The sequence below is a fragment of the Myotis davidii genome, unplaced genomic scaffold, assembly GCF_000327345.1.
Source record: "Myotis davidii unplaced genomic scaffold, ASM32734v1 scaffold69, whole genome shotgun sequence".
Lineage (NCBI taxonomy): Eukaryota > Metazoa > Chordata > Mammalia > Chiroptera > Vespertilionidae > Myotis > Myotis davidii.
The window spans coordinates 199,341-214,909 of NW_006300363.1; the positions used below are offsets into that span (position 1 = coordinate 199,341).

At 54.2% G+C, this 15,569-nt stretch overlaps 1 protein-coding gene across 1 annotated transcript in view; it reads right to left on the reverse strand.

Moving 5' to 3' along the window:
* The window catches only part of TTC25 (tetratricopeptide repeat domain 25), a 15,914-nt gene extending 473 nt beyond the window's left edge, over window positions 1-15,441 (reverse strand). The window contains exons 1-12 of the mRNA XM_006776735.2: window positions 15,230-15,441; window positions 14,385-14,516; window positions 13,736-13,886; window positions 13,038-13,099; window positions 12,573-12,738; window positions 11,380-11,604; window positions 11,000-11,207; window positions 8,866-8,952; window positions 6,905-7,101; window positions 4,410-4,510; window positions 2,619-2,703; window positions 3-55 (exon numbers count right to left, since the gene is read on the reverse strand). Coding sequence (XP_006776798.1) covers window positions 3-55; window positions 2,619-2,703; window positions 4,410-4,510; window positions 6,905-7,101; window positions 8,866-8,952; window positions 11,000-11,207; window positions 11,380-11,604; window positions 12,573-12,738; window positions 13,038-13,099; window positions 13,736-13,886; window positions 14,385-14,516; window positions 15,230-15,343 — 1,581 coding nt within the window. The 5' untranslated portion in view covers window positions 15,344-15,441. The remainder of the gene's footprint in view (window positions 1-2; window positions 56-2,618; window positions 2,704-4,409; window positions 4,511-6,904; window positions 7,102-8,865; window positions 8,953-10,999; window positions 11,208-11,379; window positions 11,605-12,572; window positions 12,739-13,037; window positions 13,100-13,735; window positions 13,887-14,384; window positions 14,517-15,229) is intronic.
* Between the last annotated feature and the right edge of the window lie 128 nt (window positions 15,442-15,569).

A 15,569-nucleotide genomic window follows, 5' to 3' on the forward strand; every position in this document is an offset into this window, starting at 1 on the left:
ACTCTTTCCTTCCCCTTTGCCGCTACTTTTGCTTTATCCAGTGCAGCAGCCTCTTCTGGAAAGGAAGAGAGAAAGGTAAGTGCGTGTCCTGCTGGGCCTGGCTGAAGCCCAGCCTGTGGGGGGCCTGTGCTTTTAAGAGAAGCACTCCTTTCCAAAGGGAGAGAAAGGAACTCGTCCACTGCTGAGTACCAGCTCTGCTCCGGGCAGGTGTGAGCCGCACGGAGCATACCGTTCACGTGTAAGTGCACAGTGCCATGACAGTGCATAATGTGCCATTGATTCGGGTTTGCAGTCAAGGGGCCTGGGATCGATAAAGAGGCATCACACACCATGGTCACCCTGTAAATGAACCAAGGGCCAGAATGTGAACTCGGGACAGCCTGCCCCCACAGCACACTCTCGTTCCCTACAAGAAACGGCGGAGGCGCTGGGCAAGGACGGAAGGGGTCTTTCCTCCAGCACTCCCATTCCGCATTTCCCTGTCCCCGGGAAGCATATTTCATCAATTGTTGGGAGGCTCCCTGTAAAAATAGGCGCAGACTGCTAGCAGCAAGTTCAGCTGGAGAGCTCGTTTACAACCAGAGGGACCCTAGCTCCGCTTTTCACCAGCTACAGAGAAAAGTCACCGGTTTCCTCCTGAGTCGCCCCCACATTCTCTTCCTGGGAGCCCCTCATAGGTGCCTAGTGGCTCTGCGGTCACAGCTGGGGAAAGGCTGCCATTTGGGGGTGAAGACATATGCAATGCTGCCACCTGCTGTTTGGGGAGGGAAATGCCCTGCCCGGCTGCGGCCACTGGCCTCAGGGCCTTCCCAGCACACGGCCGGCCAAGGTTGGCAAGGGCCGCGTGAGGGAGGCTGCGAGGAGCACCTGCCCTTCCCCAGTTGTGTCCCTTCCCGCCTATTGCTCCTGTGGCTCCTGAGAGCAGCTCCCAGGTCATGTCGGGAGGGAGAGCCTCTCTCTGAGGGGATCCAGCCACCGCGTGGCAGGTGCTGAATGATAAAGGGCTGCTCAGGTGCCCGGAAACTCCACACCCAGATTCCCATCACCACGCCTGGGTCAGAGAGGGCTTCCGCCTTGGTGCCTGGAGGCGGCTCTGTCTTCTCGGCTGCACAGAGCAACTGCGGTAAGGCGAGGGCACCACGGAAGGGCAGACGGGCTGTCCTGGCACCAGGCCCCTGGTAAAAGCCTAGGTTCCAGAGCCAGGCCCCCAAGACAGAACACCACCGTGAACCGCAACCCCTCTGCCTCTGTGTCACCCATCCAATCAAGCAAATAGTAATGCTTATTTTATAGTGTTCCCGCAGGACCAGTGAGTCACATCGGAAGCACTGAATGGAGATCAATTTCTGTCCCCCATCCCCTCTGGGGTTCATCCCTAATGACTCAGGTGGGTCTGGGGGCCTGGAGTCGCAGCCACCTCTTCTTCCCTGACTTCCATCCCAGAGCCTCCTAGAGCCGGTAAAGGCCTCGTCACTCCCCGAGGCCTTGGGAGAGAGAATGGGATAAAGCGGGTCTGTCTGAGCCTCTGCACCTCATCCTAACCTCTGACCCTATGCTCTTTGTCCCCTTCTCCCCCCCCCGTCTCCCCTCCATCCCCTTCCCTCCCCATGTTGGTCCAACAGAGCAGCTCCTCGACGCAGGGGACCCTGTGGCTCTGAGTCAGACTGCTGTGCGACCCAGGCGGGCTACTCAACTTCATTCCGCCTCCATTGCCCCCCAGTTACCTACCTCCTCGGGTGGTGAGGACTGAATGCGAGGCGTCACCCAGTGCCTGGCACACAGGAAGAGCCCCAAAAGTGTAAGTAGCTGTCATTCTGCCTCTGTCTTTGCTCCTGCTGTTCCCGCCAGAAATGCCCTCCCTCTCCCACGCACGCACGTGGAAAAGCCTCGGGCATCGTTTGGAGCAGTGGTTCTCAACCTTCTGGCCCTTTAAATACAGTTCCTCACATTGTGACCCAACCATAACATTATTTTCGTTGCTGCTTCATAACTGTCATGTTGCTACTGTTATGCATTGTAATGTAAATATCTGATATGCAGGATGGTCTTAGGCGACCCCTGTGAAAGGGTCGTTTGACCGCCAAAGGGGTCGCGACCCACAGGTTGAGAACCGCTGGTTTGGAGCCTGAAACAGACAATTCTTCCCCCTTGGAGACGCCCCTGTCTCCCCAGGGAAGTCAGAGCGCTTGGCCTGTGCCCAGGGCACAGCCATTCCTCCAGATCATGTCTGGCCTGCGGGAGCCCATTCAGGGACGACTCTAATTGGCTTTCCCACTGGGCCCCGGGCTCCTCCAGGGCCAGGCTGAGCCCCTGTCTCCCCAAATCTCACACCTAACTGGCGTGTGACCAGTGCTCAGCAGACACTTGATGAATTAATTGAAGAAACACAGAAGTGGGCCCTCTGGGCAGACAGCGGGCTCAGACCCCCGTCCACAGTGGGCTGAATCGCCTCCCCCTCCTGCCCCAGCAAAAGGCTGGGGTGCTGGTGGCAGTGACGTCAGAATGCCCGTAGACAGTGCTCAGCCCGGGACCAGCTACTGAGCGTGCACTGGGGCTGGCAGGAGAGAATGCAGGGCGTGGAATTCTGAAGCTGCTGCCTCGGGGCTCCAGGAACTCACCTTTCTCTTTCTTTTCTTTGAATATATCCCTGTAGTTGGTTTTCTTCAGCTCATCGATGATGCCCTTGTTGGCATCGTCCAAAGCCTGTGGGTGGTAGAGGAGCCAGTGAACTCTCATAACCCCTATTTGGCACCTACACTTCCCCTTTCACCCAAGTCCCAACCCCGGGAAGCAGGGCTCTGCACTAACCCTGCCCCCTCCTGTGCTCCCGGCTCCTCTGCCGGCTCCTGCCTGGAGGTTAGTGGATACACAGGGACTTGGAAATACCCAGGCTACGTGGTATGAGAGACGTGACTCCGGGGCTTAGGCATGTATTTGGGAAGCATGTGTATCTACCCGTTTCCACCTTTTTACAAGGATTCCTTTGGCTTCAGCCAATGCAAAGACACAGTGCAAGTCCCAAAGCCTGCAGCAGGTCAGCAAGCCATGGAGGGAACTCAGACACACTGCAGCGTGGGCCTGTGCACATCGTGAGGGCAGGCTCTGCCTTCTTCCCCGTGACGTGCACGGGGGGGAGGGGAAGCACCAGCAGGCACTCAGAACATCTACTGATCGACCACCAGGATTGGACACTTCGTCCGCACCCCGGTGTGCCTTCCTGCCTGGAGATGCCAACCCAGGGGGGTAAAAGGTCAGGGGCCTGGTCCTATGCCACTGAGGGCCGTGGGGCTGTTTGGCCCCACAGACACTTCTCTCTGCCTCTCAACCTTTCAAAACCCTGCTCAGTCCTCACGGTGACCTCGAACCCTCCTTGATGGGAAAGCCCCAGCCCCGCCCCCCTGCCGGGCTCTCTCACTCTGAATCTACGGGTCCCTACCGCACTGTCACAAACAAGAGGGCTGTGTTTAACTTTCCTGATGACGCCAAGCTTCCTGAGGGCCAGGGCCGTGGCTGTCACCTTTGGACTGAACATCCCAGGCCGACTCGTGGTCAGCCAGCACTTCCTGGATTTAATTGCCATGCCACCTGCCTCCCACCACGTGCAGGGTGATCGCGTGGAAGAGGATTCACGGGGGAGACCACGCGTGTGAGCTGAGGAGCATATGGCTGGGCCTCCGGGACGGGCAGCGCTCCACCTCTGGGGGCCGGGTTCCAAGGCCGGGTTCCGCGGCCTTGTGGAGCAGCGCGGGTGGAGGCAAGCGAGGGAGGCAATCACACTATTTCTTGTGGTCTCCTGGAGGAGGAAGGGGTTTTGTTCTAAAACCAATTTAAGTCTCCACTAGCATTAAATAAAAGAAAATGGAAAATGAGCCCTGGCCTGTTTGGCTCAGTGGATAGAGCGTCAGCCCTCGGACTGAAGGGTCCCAGGTTCGATTCTGGTCAAAGGCACGTCCCTCCGTTGTGGGCTCCGTGCTCAGCCCTGGCCAGAGCCCATGTGGGAGGCAGCTGATCAATGTGTGTCTCTCACATCGATGTTTCTCTCTCTGTCTCTCCCCCTCCCTTCCACTCTCTCAAAAAATCAATGGGAAAATATCCTCGGGTGAGGATCAACGACAACAAAAAGAAAATGAGAAATAAAATAGGATAAGGAACATGAGCATCCAGAGTAAAGGTAAATATGTTTTGTAAAACCTGCCTTTCCGCTTTTTGTTTATTTCAAAAAAACTATGTGTATGGGTTGCTATAGAAACTGATGGTGGTGGCAGATGTTTGAAGGCAGCACCCCACCCAGACTGTGCCCTGCAGTTGGTGGTCACCAGTCCCTGCGGGCGGCCGGGGGAGGGCTGTGGGCTGAGGCCCGCCCACCCCTGCCCAGGCGCCGCCCCGCCGGCCGGTGGGGAGAGGCTCACGCTGATGATGGCGTGCTGCGCCTCGTTGTTGTGGACCAGCTTCGCTCTCTCCAGGGCCTTCTCGAAGTTGTTCACGGCCGACTCGAAGTTCCGCAGCTTCACTGGAACGCAGGGGAGGCACAGCACAGGTGGGGGTGACATTGGTGCTGCAGGATGCGGCTGCCCTGCAGGGTGGCGCTCCCGCAGGCGCCCCGGCCTGGCTGGTCCCTTCTGGGTGAGCTGGAGGCAGCCCCAGAGCTGCCCGGGGCCACCCTTCCCCTGGCTTTCTGGGGCCATCTCCCCTCTAAGGACAGGACCTGGGAACCTGAGCCATGGGTCTCAGGCCATTCAAAGGGGTCAGTGAGGGAAGGGGGCCTGTGCCCACATCATGTGTCTCCAGTACAGGGGCCAACAACTCCATCCTGTCCCATCATCAGATGGTTCCAAAAAGGAAATCTATATTTTAAAATAGTCACTCCATTTTGTAAAGAACTTTGCAGAGCCCGGCCAGTGTAGCTCAGTGGTTGAGCCTCGACCTATGCACCAAGAGGTCAATAAATAGGTTTTTCCAAGGCCTGCCACTTTCTCATTGTTAGAGACACTACGAGAAGTTAGTGAGCGGGCAGGAAGGGAGAGATCAGTATTTACGGGGCATTCTCGGTGCTTGCATGCTTATGTATTACTTTATCCTTTTCGCCAGCCCTACACGTGGATATCACAATTACCCCTGTTTACAGAGGACGGAACGGAGGCACAGAGTGGCACCTGCCGCGCCCTGCCCCCCAGGCTGTGCCGCGTTCGGGGAAACTGAGACCAGCAGCGAGTGGCCCGGTTCCACAGAGACCCTCGGGCCCAACAGATCCTCAAGAGCGGACTCAGGATGACGTCCAACCTGAGGGGTACGTCCCACCGCCCCTCCAGCTTACACGGTGCCCTCCTAAGAACAGGTAATGGCTCTAGGAAGAGCCACAGCAATTGTGTCTGCGATTTAGATTTAAAGCTTTCAGTGCTTTTCTCTATGCTTTTAGGAAGGAATCTATAATTTGTAACAAGGCCCATGAGGCCCTGTGGATCTGGCCGCTCACCAGCCTCCTTCCTCCAAGCCTCCCTGGCCCCGGGAGCTCCCAGGTACATGGGTCTCCTCCGGCTTAGAGGACCAGCGCAGCTCCTGCCCACTTCCTACACGCTGCTCCTCTGGTGAACTGCTCTGTCCTCAGCTCTCACGGCAGCTGGTGCCTCTCAACCTTCAAGTGTCTGCTTAAAAGTTAACCTCCTCAGACAGGAGGGCAGGGAATTGTTAACGGTTTTGCTCCCTACTGCGCACCGAGAAGGCACCGAGAAGGCAGCATGAATAAGTGAATGGTTATGCCCCCCTGGTCTGACAGGAGCTGGCCACGTGTCCTCCCTCACCGAGCTCAGCTATGTACCTGGGGCAGGAGCAGCTTAGCACAGCTTCGCAAAGCCCGAGCTGTGGAGTCAGACAGAACTGGGTTCTAGTCCCAGCTCCATCGCCTGTTAGTTTGTGACCTGGAGCCATTTCTTTTTTAATATTATATTATGAAATACTAGAGGCCCGATAGCTCAGGGCTTCTGACTGAGTGGTGCTCCCCCTGGGGGAGCGGACTGACCGCCAGGGGGTAGCTCCTGCATTGAGCATCTGCCCCCTGGTGGTCAGTGTGCGTCATAGCGACCGGTCGTTCTACTGTTCGGTAGATTTGCATATTAGCCTTTTATTATATAGGATTTCAAATGTACACCAGGGTAAAAGGAGGAGTATAACGAACCCCCATCGCGCATCACTCAGCATCAACAATTATCAAAATATTGCCAGTCTTATTTCATCTGTTTCTCCATGCCCCTTCCCCTTGCTGGTTTTTTAAAAACAACTTCACTGAGATGTAATTCACGTATCATAAAATGCACCCATGTCTACATATACAGTTCAATGATTTGTAGTAAATTTATAGAGTTGTGCAATGATCACCACAACCCGGTTTTAAAACATTTCCATTGCTCCAAAGAGTTCCCTCGTGTGACCTGGCGCAATCTGCTGAAACCGTGCCTCAGTTTCCCCATCTATAAAATGAGGACAATGATGCCTCCATCACTGGCTTGCACGGTGATTACATCCAAGAATGCAGATGTAAAGAGCGCCCAGCAACACCAGGTGGCGCTGTTTTGATGAGGACACCGTGCTGTGCTGGTCTGCAGCTGAGCTCCAGGGCAGGGCAGCTATCAGGACGCCTAAGCCCTAACTGAACTTAGCCCACAGTAGGCACTAACCCTGGTCAAAAGGGAGGGGTTGGTCCCCACTCTCAGAATCAGAATTCATCTGGGCAGGGGCACGCTGGGATGTGAAGTGTGGCCCACAGGTTAGGGGCACGCTGGGATGTGAAGTGTGGCCCACAGGTTAGGGGCACGCTGGGATGTGAGGTTTGGCCCCCAGGACTCCCAGCCCAGGCGTGCAGCTCGGCCGGAGTGCCGGGGAAGGTAGGGTGTCCTCTCCCAGCCCATACCTTGTGCCTGGGCCACCAGGACACTCGCGTTCAGCTGCCACTCGATGTCCCCCTCCTCCTCCGCGCACTGCTGGGACTTCTCGCCGTAACTCTGGGCCTGCACGGCCTGGTCCAGCTCCAAGTAGCAGCGGCCAATCTCATGGAACAGCCAGGTCTTCTCCAGAGTGGTTTTCGCCAGAGGGATCTTCTCCTCCCACCTGGGGAGGAGGAACCAGGTCAGCTCCTCCACGCCAGCCCCGCCCGTGGCCACAGGATGAGCGCTGCCCTCCCGCCGCCCGCTCTTCTCCATAAGGAGCGGTGCTAATAAGCAGTAGCATTTTTTAAAGCTTCCAACACTATTTTGGCACATCTATGGGATCAAATTTGATCCAACAGTTGCAAATAACGCTTACAAAATATCATTTGAAATAACATAAAAATAACGTTTAAGAATATTCTTGCCCAGCTGGCGTGGCCCAGCGCTTGAGTGTGGACCTACAAACCAGGAGGTCACAGTTCGAGTCCCAGTCAGGGCACCTGCCAGGGTGTGGGCTCGATCCCCAGTGTGAGGTGTGCAGGAGGCAACTGATCAATGATTCTCATCACTGATGTTTCTGTCTTTCTCTCCCTCTACCTTCCTCTGAAATCAATAACAAATATATATTTTTTTAAAAAAATTCTTAAGTACATATAAGAAAAAATTCAATGCAGAATAAAACAAACAAAATAAATTTTAAAAAAGTTAAGAGGAGGATTAGCAGCCCTAGCTGGGTAGCTCAGTTGGTTAGCGCGTTGTTCCAATATGCCAAGTTTGTGGGTTCGATTCCCATTCAGGGCACATACAAGAATCAACCAATGACTGCATAAATAAGTGGAACAAAAAAATTGATGTTTCTCTTCCTTCCTTTCTCTCTCTCTCTCAAATCAATAAAATAAAGAGTAGGATTAGGATTAGATTTAGTACTTGTCTTTGGGTGGTGGGACTGGATAATTTTTTTCTACTTTTCTGTATTTTCAAAATTAATATTTTAATAATAACCACATACTTTCTATAACACTTTTTAAAGTAAAAATATGTAAGTGAATTATCATACTCCTCTGTCTTTTGGCACATAGACACCCGAGGCCATTTAGGAAAGCGAATGACGGGTAGCAGACGTGAACATGTCTATTCCAATCAAGCGACTAGGGCCTGAAGGACATTTCTCTCTGCGCTAAGTGAGTGGACTCACCCAGCCCAGGCTGGTCTCCAGGTCAGGCCCTCCCCCTCAGTTTCCCTGGGGCTGAGTCACCCCACTGGAGTAAGTCACTAGCCCCCAAGGTGGACATCAGAAGTCCAGCAGTTGGACCACCTGGAGAGTTCAGACTCTGTTCCCGTGAGTCACAGAATACTGTCAGAAGAGGTGCCGGACTCAACTGGCCCATGATAAGGATCACGTGGAATGCTCATTAAAAACAGATCCCTGAGCCCTAGCTGGTTTGGCTCAGTGGATAGAGCATTGGCCTGTAGACTGAAGGGTCCTGGGTTCGATGCTGGTGTCCAGGTTATGGGCTTGATCCCCAGTAGGTGGTGTGCAGGAGGCAGCCAATGAATGTTTGTTCTCAAATCAGTGTTTCTCTGTCTCCCTCTACCTTCCTCTGTCTTTTTAAATTTTTAATTAAATTAAAAAAAAAAAAAAACTAAACAGATCTCTGAGCTCCAAAACCAAACCTGTAATTCACACCCTTAACAAATGCTCAAGGTGATTCTTGTCACTGGGACGTTCTGAGAAAATGCTGATTCTAGTCTATCAATTAATTTAATGGATGAGCCCCTGCATTTACAAAGTGGCTTTCCTGAGGCCACCTAGCAGAGCCAGGGGCCAATCTCAGGTCTTCTGGTGCCTCCTTTCCTGGCATTCTGGCCCCAGGCTGGGAGTCTGGTGTGAGGGTGGGAGGTCCTGGCCCCGAGGTGGGAGGGGGCAGTCCTTGGTCAGACTCACGTGTCGATGGCTTGCTGGAATTTCCCAACTCTGGCAAAAACCCTGCCAATGTTGTCAAGGGCCCTCGACTTGGCATCAGGAAGGTCACTGTGGGGGAGAATCGTGATAAGTTGTTCACTAGCAATCGGGCATTCGAGGCACGATGGAAACAGAAAGGAAGTCGGAGACGGGCCCTGGCCTCAGGACACAGCGTCCAGTTTGAGGGACACGCCCAGGCTGGCAGGGCTGGCACGCACCGGGCCGCTCATACCCCGTAGCTGAGAATGAACGTTATCGGGACCTTTCTGGGCGGCCACCAGTCAACAGCTAGCAAAGATGTCCCTTTGATCTATCAATTCCCCTTTCGGAACACAGCTCAAGAAGGTAATGTAGCAAGAACGTCCATTAAGGCACTGTTTACAGTAATAAACACTGGAGCCCTAGCTGGTTTGGCTCAGTGGATAGAGTGTCGGCCTATGGACGGAAAGGTCCCAGGTTCGATTCCGGTCAAGGGCACATGCCTGGGTTGCGGGCTCCATCTCCAATAGGGGGCGTGCAGAGGCAGACAATCAGTGATTCTCTCTCATCACTGATGTTTCTCTCTCTCTCTCCCTTCCTCTCTGAAATCAATAAAAATATATTTAATAATAATAATAATAAACACGGGAAACAGTCTGAATGTTATCAGTGGCTTAACACTGGGAATTTCTGTGTATGAAAAAATCATCCCTGATATAGCAGGTTAAAAGGTCAGATTGTAGGAGTATATTCTGTGTCTACCGTCCCCTTCTGGTTAAAAGTAAATATGCAGCCGAACCGGTTTGGCTCAGTGGTTAGAGCGTCGGCCTGCGGACTCAAGGGTCCCAGGTTCGATTCCAGTCAAGGGCATGTACCTTGGTTGCGGGCACATCCTCACTGGGGGGCGTGCAGGAGGCAGCTGATCGATGTTTCTCTCTCATCGATGTTTCTAACTCTCTATCCCTCTCCCTTCTTCTCTGTAAAAAAATCAATAAAATATATTTTAAAAAAAATATGCAGAGCTGAAGCATGATGCTGTGCTCCTGGCTTTGGCACTGGAGGAAGGGGCCCCGAGCCAAGGAGTGCCGTGAATGCAGCTCTCGACTCTGGAAGAGCAAGGAGCCGGGTTCGCCCCCAGCCTCTGGAGGGAGGGAGGCCCCACCAACACCTTGACCTTTGCCCACACTGACTTACAACCCCCAGCACTGTCAGAGAAAACTGTTGTTTTAAACCACCAAAAAACAACCAACTAAACAAAAAGTGGGCCTTTCTTAAAAAAGTAGAGAGACTATAAGTCTGTTAGCAATGATTACCCAAGGGAAATGAGGGCAGGGGGGAAACTGTGAACGGATCCGTAGTATTTAAATTTTTACAGTATTCATGTGTCATCAGGAAAGAGTAAGACAGTTCCATAAAGAAAAAGACAACTGCACCACCTGCATCGATTGTTTACCGTTACCATAGAAACATTCCCATCTCTGTTCAAAACTGCCTCCTTCCTAACAAGTAAAACAGGAAAACCCTCCCCGGGTCCCAGATCCCCTCCCACTCTCTCCCTCCCACTTCCTCCTCAAGCCCCTGCAACCCGCTTGGCTTCCATGTCTTCCATGAAGCTCTCCTCCTCGGACCCAGTCTCCCCACCAAGGCCAGCCTGCCTTTCTCAAATGCAAACCTGGGTCCTGGTCAGTTGGTTCGAGCACCCTCCTGATATGCTAAGGTTGCGGGTTCAATCCCGGGTCAGGGCACACGCAAGAATCAACCCATGAATGCATAAATGAGTAGAACAGCAAAACAATGTTTCGCTCGCTCTCACTTCCTCACTGTCTAAAATCAATAAATAAAGGCATTCCTCTACCCACAGAGATACTCACACATCTGGCAGACCACTGGGAGCTTTTTCGAGTTGCGGGCCAGTGCCCTCCCCTTTGTGGCGAAAAGCCAACAGTCTCCTTCAGCCCCTGACCCTCAGTGCTGGGCAGGTGGCTCCTCCCTCCGCGGGTCCTTCCCCTACGCCCCCAGTCAAGCAGGGCAGGAGATGGGAGTTCAGCCACCAGCAGCCCTAGCGAGAGGCCCAGCCCAGCTCCTCTATGGGCCCCTGGTCTCCGGCCCCTGGTCTCCGGCCTCCCCAGGCACTCACTATTCCTTGGCGATCTCCAGGTCTCTTCGGTGGCTCTGCAGGGCTGCTACCATCTGCCCCAGCTCGATCTGGGCATTCCCGATGCAGCTGTACAAGTTCCCAACCAGCTCGTCCTTGTTGGGCACCTCTTCTTTGTTCCATTCCAGCACCTTCTTCAGCACTTTCTCGGCTTTCTGGAGGCTCCCTTCTGCACTGCCGCTGGTCAGCACTGGGAAGTGACAGAGGGATGTGGAGGCGGGACATCTTGGTGGCTGAGGGGAGAACCCACCTCCCCCCCACCCCCCATACCGCCCACAGCCCACGGAGGCCAGGGGCGCAGGCTGCTCTGCTGCTCCCTTCCCGCCGGACACAGTCCCCGTCCCTCTGAGAACATCACCCACGCATGTCAATGTCCTCCAGGCTCTTGAGGATGTAGCGGGCCGTCTGCGAGGGCCGGCGTTTGCGGTTCCGCAGCCATTTCTCTTGCATCAGCTTCCGGTCACGCTCCCTGGCGTAGATGGGCTTTTGTTGCCTCCAGAAGTTACTGCGGGAGTCCAGGTAGTTGATGCCCGTCATGATGAGGTCCTCCACGGTCTGGCCGTGCTTGGTGGTGCCTTTGATCAGGTCTGAGGGGGAGGGTGTGAGGAGAACCAACCAGAACAGGCATCTAAGGGAGTCGCGTCCCCTTGGCTCTGGGTCCCTGCTTCAGGGCCCTGTGGGGGGCTCTGCCTGGAGTTGCAGAAACAGTGAGCAAAGCCAGAGCACAGGGTGGCAGAGGGGGTCCATCTGGGCCCAGATGAGGCCAGAGCCCTTCCCTTGCGGGCTTTCCCACGGTATAGCGCTGAGTGCATAGGCCCCTTATGGCAGGATATACTTTCATGAGGAACTAACAGAAGGGGCGGCCGATGGATAGCCCCCGGCCTTCCGGGCTCCCCCATTCCAAGCAGAGGCCGTCTAAATGCACAGCCTGGTCCAGGTGGCGACCCGTGAACCAGGAGGTCATGACTCGATTCCCAGCCAGGGCACATGCCTGGGTGGTGGGCTTGATCCGCAGTGGGGGGTGTGCAGGAGGCAGCCGGTCAATAATTCTTTCTCATCATTGATGTTTCTCTCTCTCTCTCTCTCCCTCTCCCTTCCGCTCTGAAATCAATAAAAATACATTTAAAAATAAATAAAAGGAAGGGCTGTGCCAGACGAGGTGTGGGACATTCTAGTATTAGCGTCCTCAGATTCCCCTTCTAGCACCTCCCGCTGGAATTCTTTGGCCCTTGTCCTTACTGAAGGCCACGGGGACACCCCCTTCGGGGACATGGTGGTAGAGGAACCCAAATCTTTGGAGTCCCCTCCAGGGTAGCACGGTGCTCGAGGGCACTGGTTCTGAAACTGAGCTTCCTGGATTCAAATCTGAAAGCTCTGCACCTGCTGACCTAGGCATGACCTTAGGTGGCTTGACCTTTCTGCGCCTCAGTTTCCTCATCTGTAAAATGAGCGTAAAAGCCGTCCATAGGAACAAGCTGGCTGGTATGACAGACTCTGCCTCTGCCTCGCGCATTCAGCACCCACTCCCGATCCCCTTCGCCCCGTTCCCCGAGACCTTCATCGAGGAGCAGCTTCTCCAGATACTCCTTATCCACGTAGAGCTCGCCTAGCAGCTGGCGGACAGTCTTCTCGCTCTTGACCGAGCCCCTCCGCTTGGACTCTGCCTTGGGGTAGTACGAGACCTGCCTCACGGGATGCGGCTTCTGCAGGGCTTTCATACTCTGGGAAGACAGAGCAGCGCCCGACAGAGCCTCAGCAAGGCGCACAGAGCACCCAGGGGCCCAGAACCTGGGATTCCAAACTCCTCCTCCGGGACCTCCCAGGGGACCGAAACCCACGGAGTGTTTCTGCCCCGGGGATAGCTGGCCTATCAGGACCCTGTGGAGCTGGGGCAGACTCCCACGGCTGCTGTGACGGGTAGGAGGTAGTTCCCCGACAACAGGGCCACTAAGACTCGTGTGCCTCAGGTACACGTGGCCTCTTCCCTGGAAGGATTGTAGCACCAGAACCGGACCCTTACCTCAGCCTGCTTGCTTAAGAAGGAGAGGTCTCCTTTGTTCTCCAGCTTAATTGAAGAAGGAGCTGCAAGGACAGAAGAAGCTGGGGCTCAGGTCGACCAGACCCCCAGCATGACCTGTCCCATATTTTCATGTGGAAATGGCTGCCTCGGGCAGGGGGGTGGGGCGTGTTGTTGCAAAGCTGGCTCTGAGCCAGCCTGGCAGGCAAATGGTGCATGGGGTTTCGTGCAATACTCTTGTAGTTTCCCATGCCATCCATTTCCACACCCTGCCGTCCACACTGGCAAGCTCGCACTCTCCTTCCCACTCCCCCAACACAAGGCCAGCTCTTGGTGCCCAGGTGGTAAGGGAAGAAGCCAGAGACTAGGGAAGACTAGAACTCGGGCCTCCATGCAACCCGACGATACCAGGCCAAACACAGGCATATTCATCTGGCTTGGGGGAAACAGCCCTTCCTATCTGGCACGGAGGATAACCAGACACTGCAGTGCTCAGTATAGTGGGTCGGGGATTGGTCCTCCCAGTGCACGGTTCATGGAACGGTTCCTAACCTTCAACAAAATCAGCAGCAGCCAAATCCAAGCATGGGACTCCCTGTAGGCCTCCTGGTGGTCACCCCCTGAGGCCCTCAGGCCTTCCTCCAAACCTAAGAACCCTAAGAGACTTCCTGGAGAAGGGCCCAGGTCCCACAGCCACTCACTTCCCACTGAGTTATTGATGGCTTCTTGGGCTTTCTGAATTCCAACTTTGAATTCCCGATCAGGCCGTAGCTTATAGCCCCGATGATAGAACACCAAGGCAAACTCAAAGTCTCCCATGGTGTACAGGGTCTCCGCCTTTTGTAAGATGCCCTGAAATGAGAGGAAGTCAAATCAAGGTGGACAGACAAGGCATCACAGAATTCGGGTGTGGTGGAACAGAAGGGGCTTGGGTTGGGGTCAAGGTTGGGATACCGAGGCAGGGAGCTAGACAAGTGACCTATCAAGAAAGAGAAAATGGCATCAGACTCTAGGCCAGCGATGGTGAACCTATGACACGCGCGTCAGAGGTGACATGCGAACTCATTTCTTTGGTTGCTTTTCTTCGTTAAATGGCATTTAAATATATAAAATAAATATCAAAAATATAAGTCTTTGTTTTACTATGGTTGCGAATATCAAAAAATTTCTGCATGTGACACGGCACCAGAGTTAAGTTAGGGTTTTTCAAAATGCTGACACGCCGAGCTCAAAAGGTTCTCCATCACTGCTCTAGGCAGTCTGGCTGGTTCTCCTACCACTTCTAACCAGAGGGCGCTGCAGACAATGGCAGTGGGGGAAGCAAGTTGGAGTTCTCCACCCCTCAGTCACCTTGCAGAAAGTCGGGTCACCCTGAAGTGAGGCCTCAGCGTCCTTCAGGGATTTCTCTAACTCTCCCATCTTCAGGTAGCACCTGGAGCGGGCCACCAGGCAGTTCTTGTCTCCATCCTGAAGGTGAAGAGCCTGAGAAAGGAACCACACAGGCTGACAGGTACCAGGCAGGGCAAGGTAGAAGCCGGATGGGTAACGGCAGCCCAAATCAGGGTGCCTGCTGGCCCAAAGCAGCACTCGATCCCCTAAGGGTGAGGTGGAGCAATCTATGCTAAGGTTATGTATGATACTGTTAGTTAGTTACTGACCACCTTCCACAAGCAACTGAGACCACTTCTGCAAGAAGTCTCCCAGCCAATCACCCCGCCAATGATGGGGAACTGGGCCTGCTCTGTAGAAGGAGGCCAATCAATCACAAAACATTTGATTTAAAAAGTAGAAGCCCGGCTGGCGTGGCTCAGTGGTTGAGCATCGACCTATGAACCAGGAGGTCACGGTTTGATTCCTGGTCAGGGTCCATGCCTGGGGTTATGGGCTCGATCCTCAATAGGGGATGTGCTGGAGGTAGCCAATCAATGATTCTCTCTCATCATTGATCTCTCTCTCTCTCTCTCTCTCCTTCCCCTCTGAAATCAGTTCAAATATTATCTTTTTTAAAAGAAGAGGTCAGAATAGTTGTTGAGAATCAGGTAGAACGCAGGTGGGAATTGGTGGAAAATGGCTTAGCAGGGGCTTATCTGTCACTGGGGTGCATCCATCAGGAACAAGTGACTAGAAACGACAGTGTTATCCAGGCATCATCGGGAATCCAGAGCGGTGACGGGTAGGTTCAGAGCGCGACTCACGTTGCTGAAGCTGAGGGCAGCTTTAGAGAACTCCCCGCAGAGGTAGAGCCGCTCGCCCTCAGCCATGTAGGAGGGAAAGGTGCTTCGCAAGATGTCAATTTCTTGGTCCGACATGATGACGGAATTCTGAATTCGGAAAAGCTGAATCCGAGGAAGGGAGAAAAGAAGGCGTAGAACCTGTTTGGCTTGTGGAAACGCCGTCTCTTAGCAACCGGGATACGGAGACCTACTTCCGGTCCCTCCCCCTGCTCCCGGGGGCCTCAGGCCCGGGGACCGCCCCGGCCGGAGAGCCACCGCGCCTGGGGCCGCCGCAGCCCAGAGGCTGGAGGTGTGGCCGCCG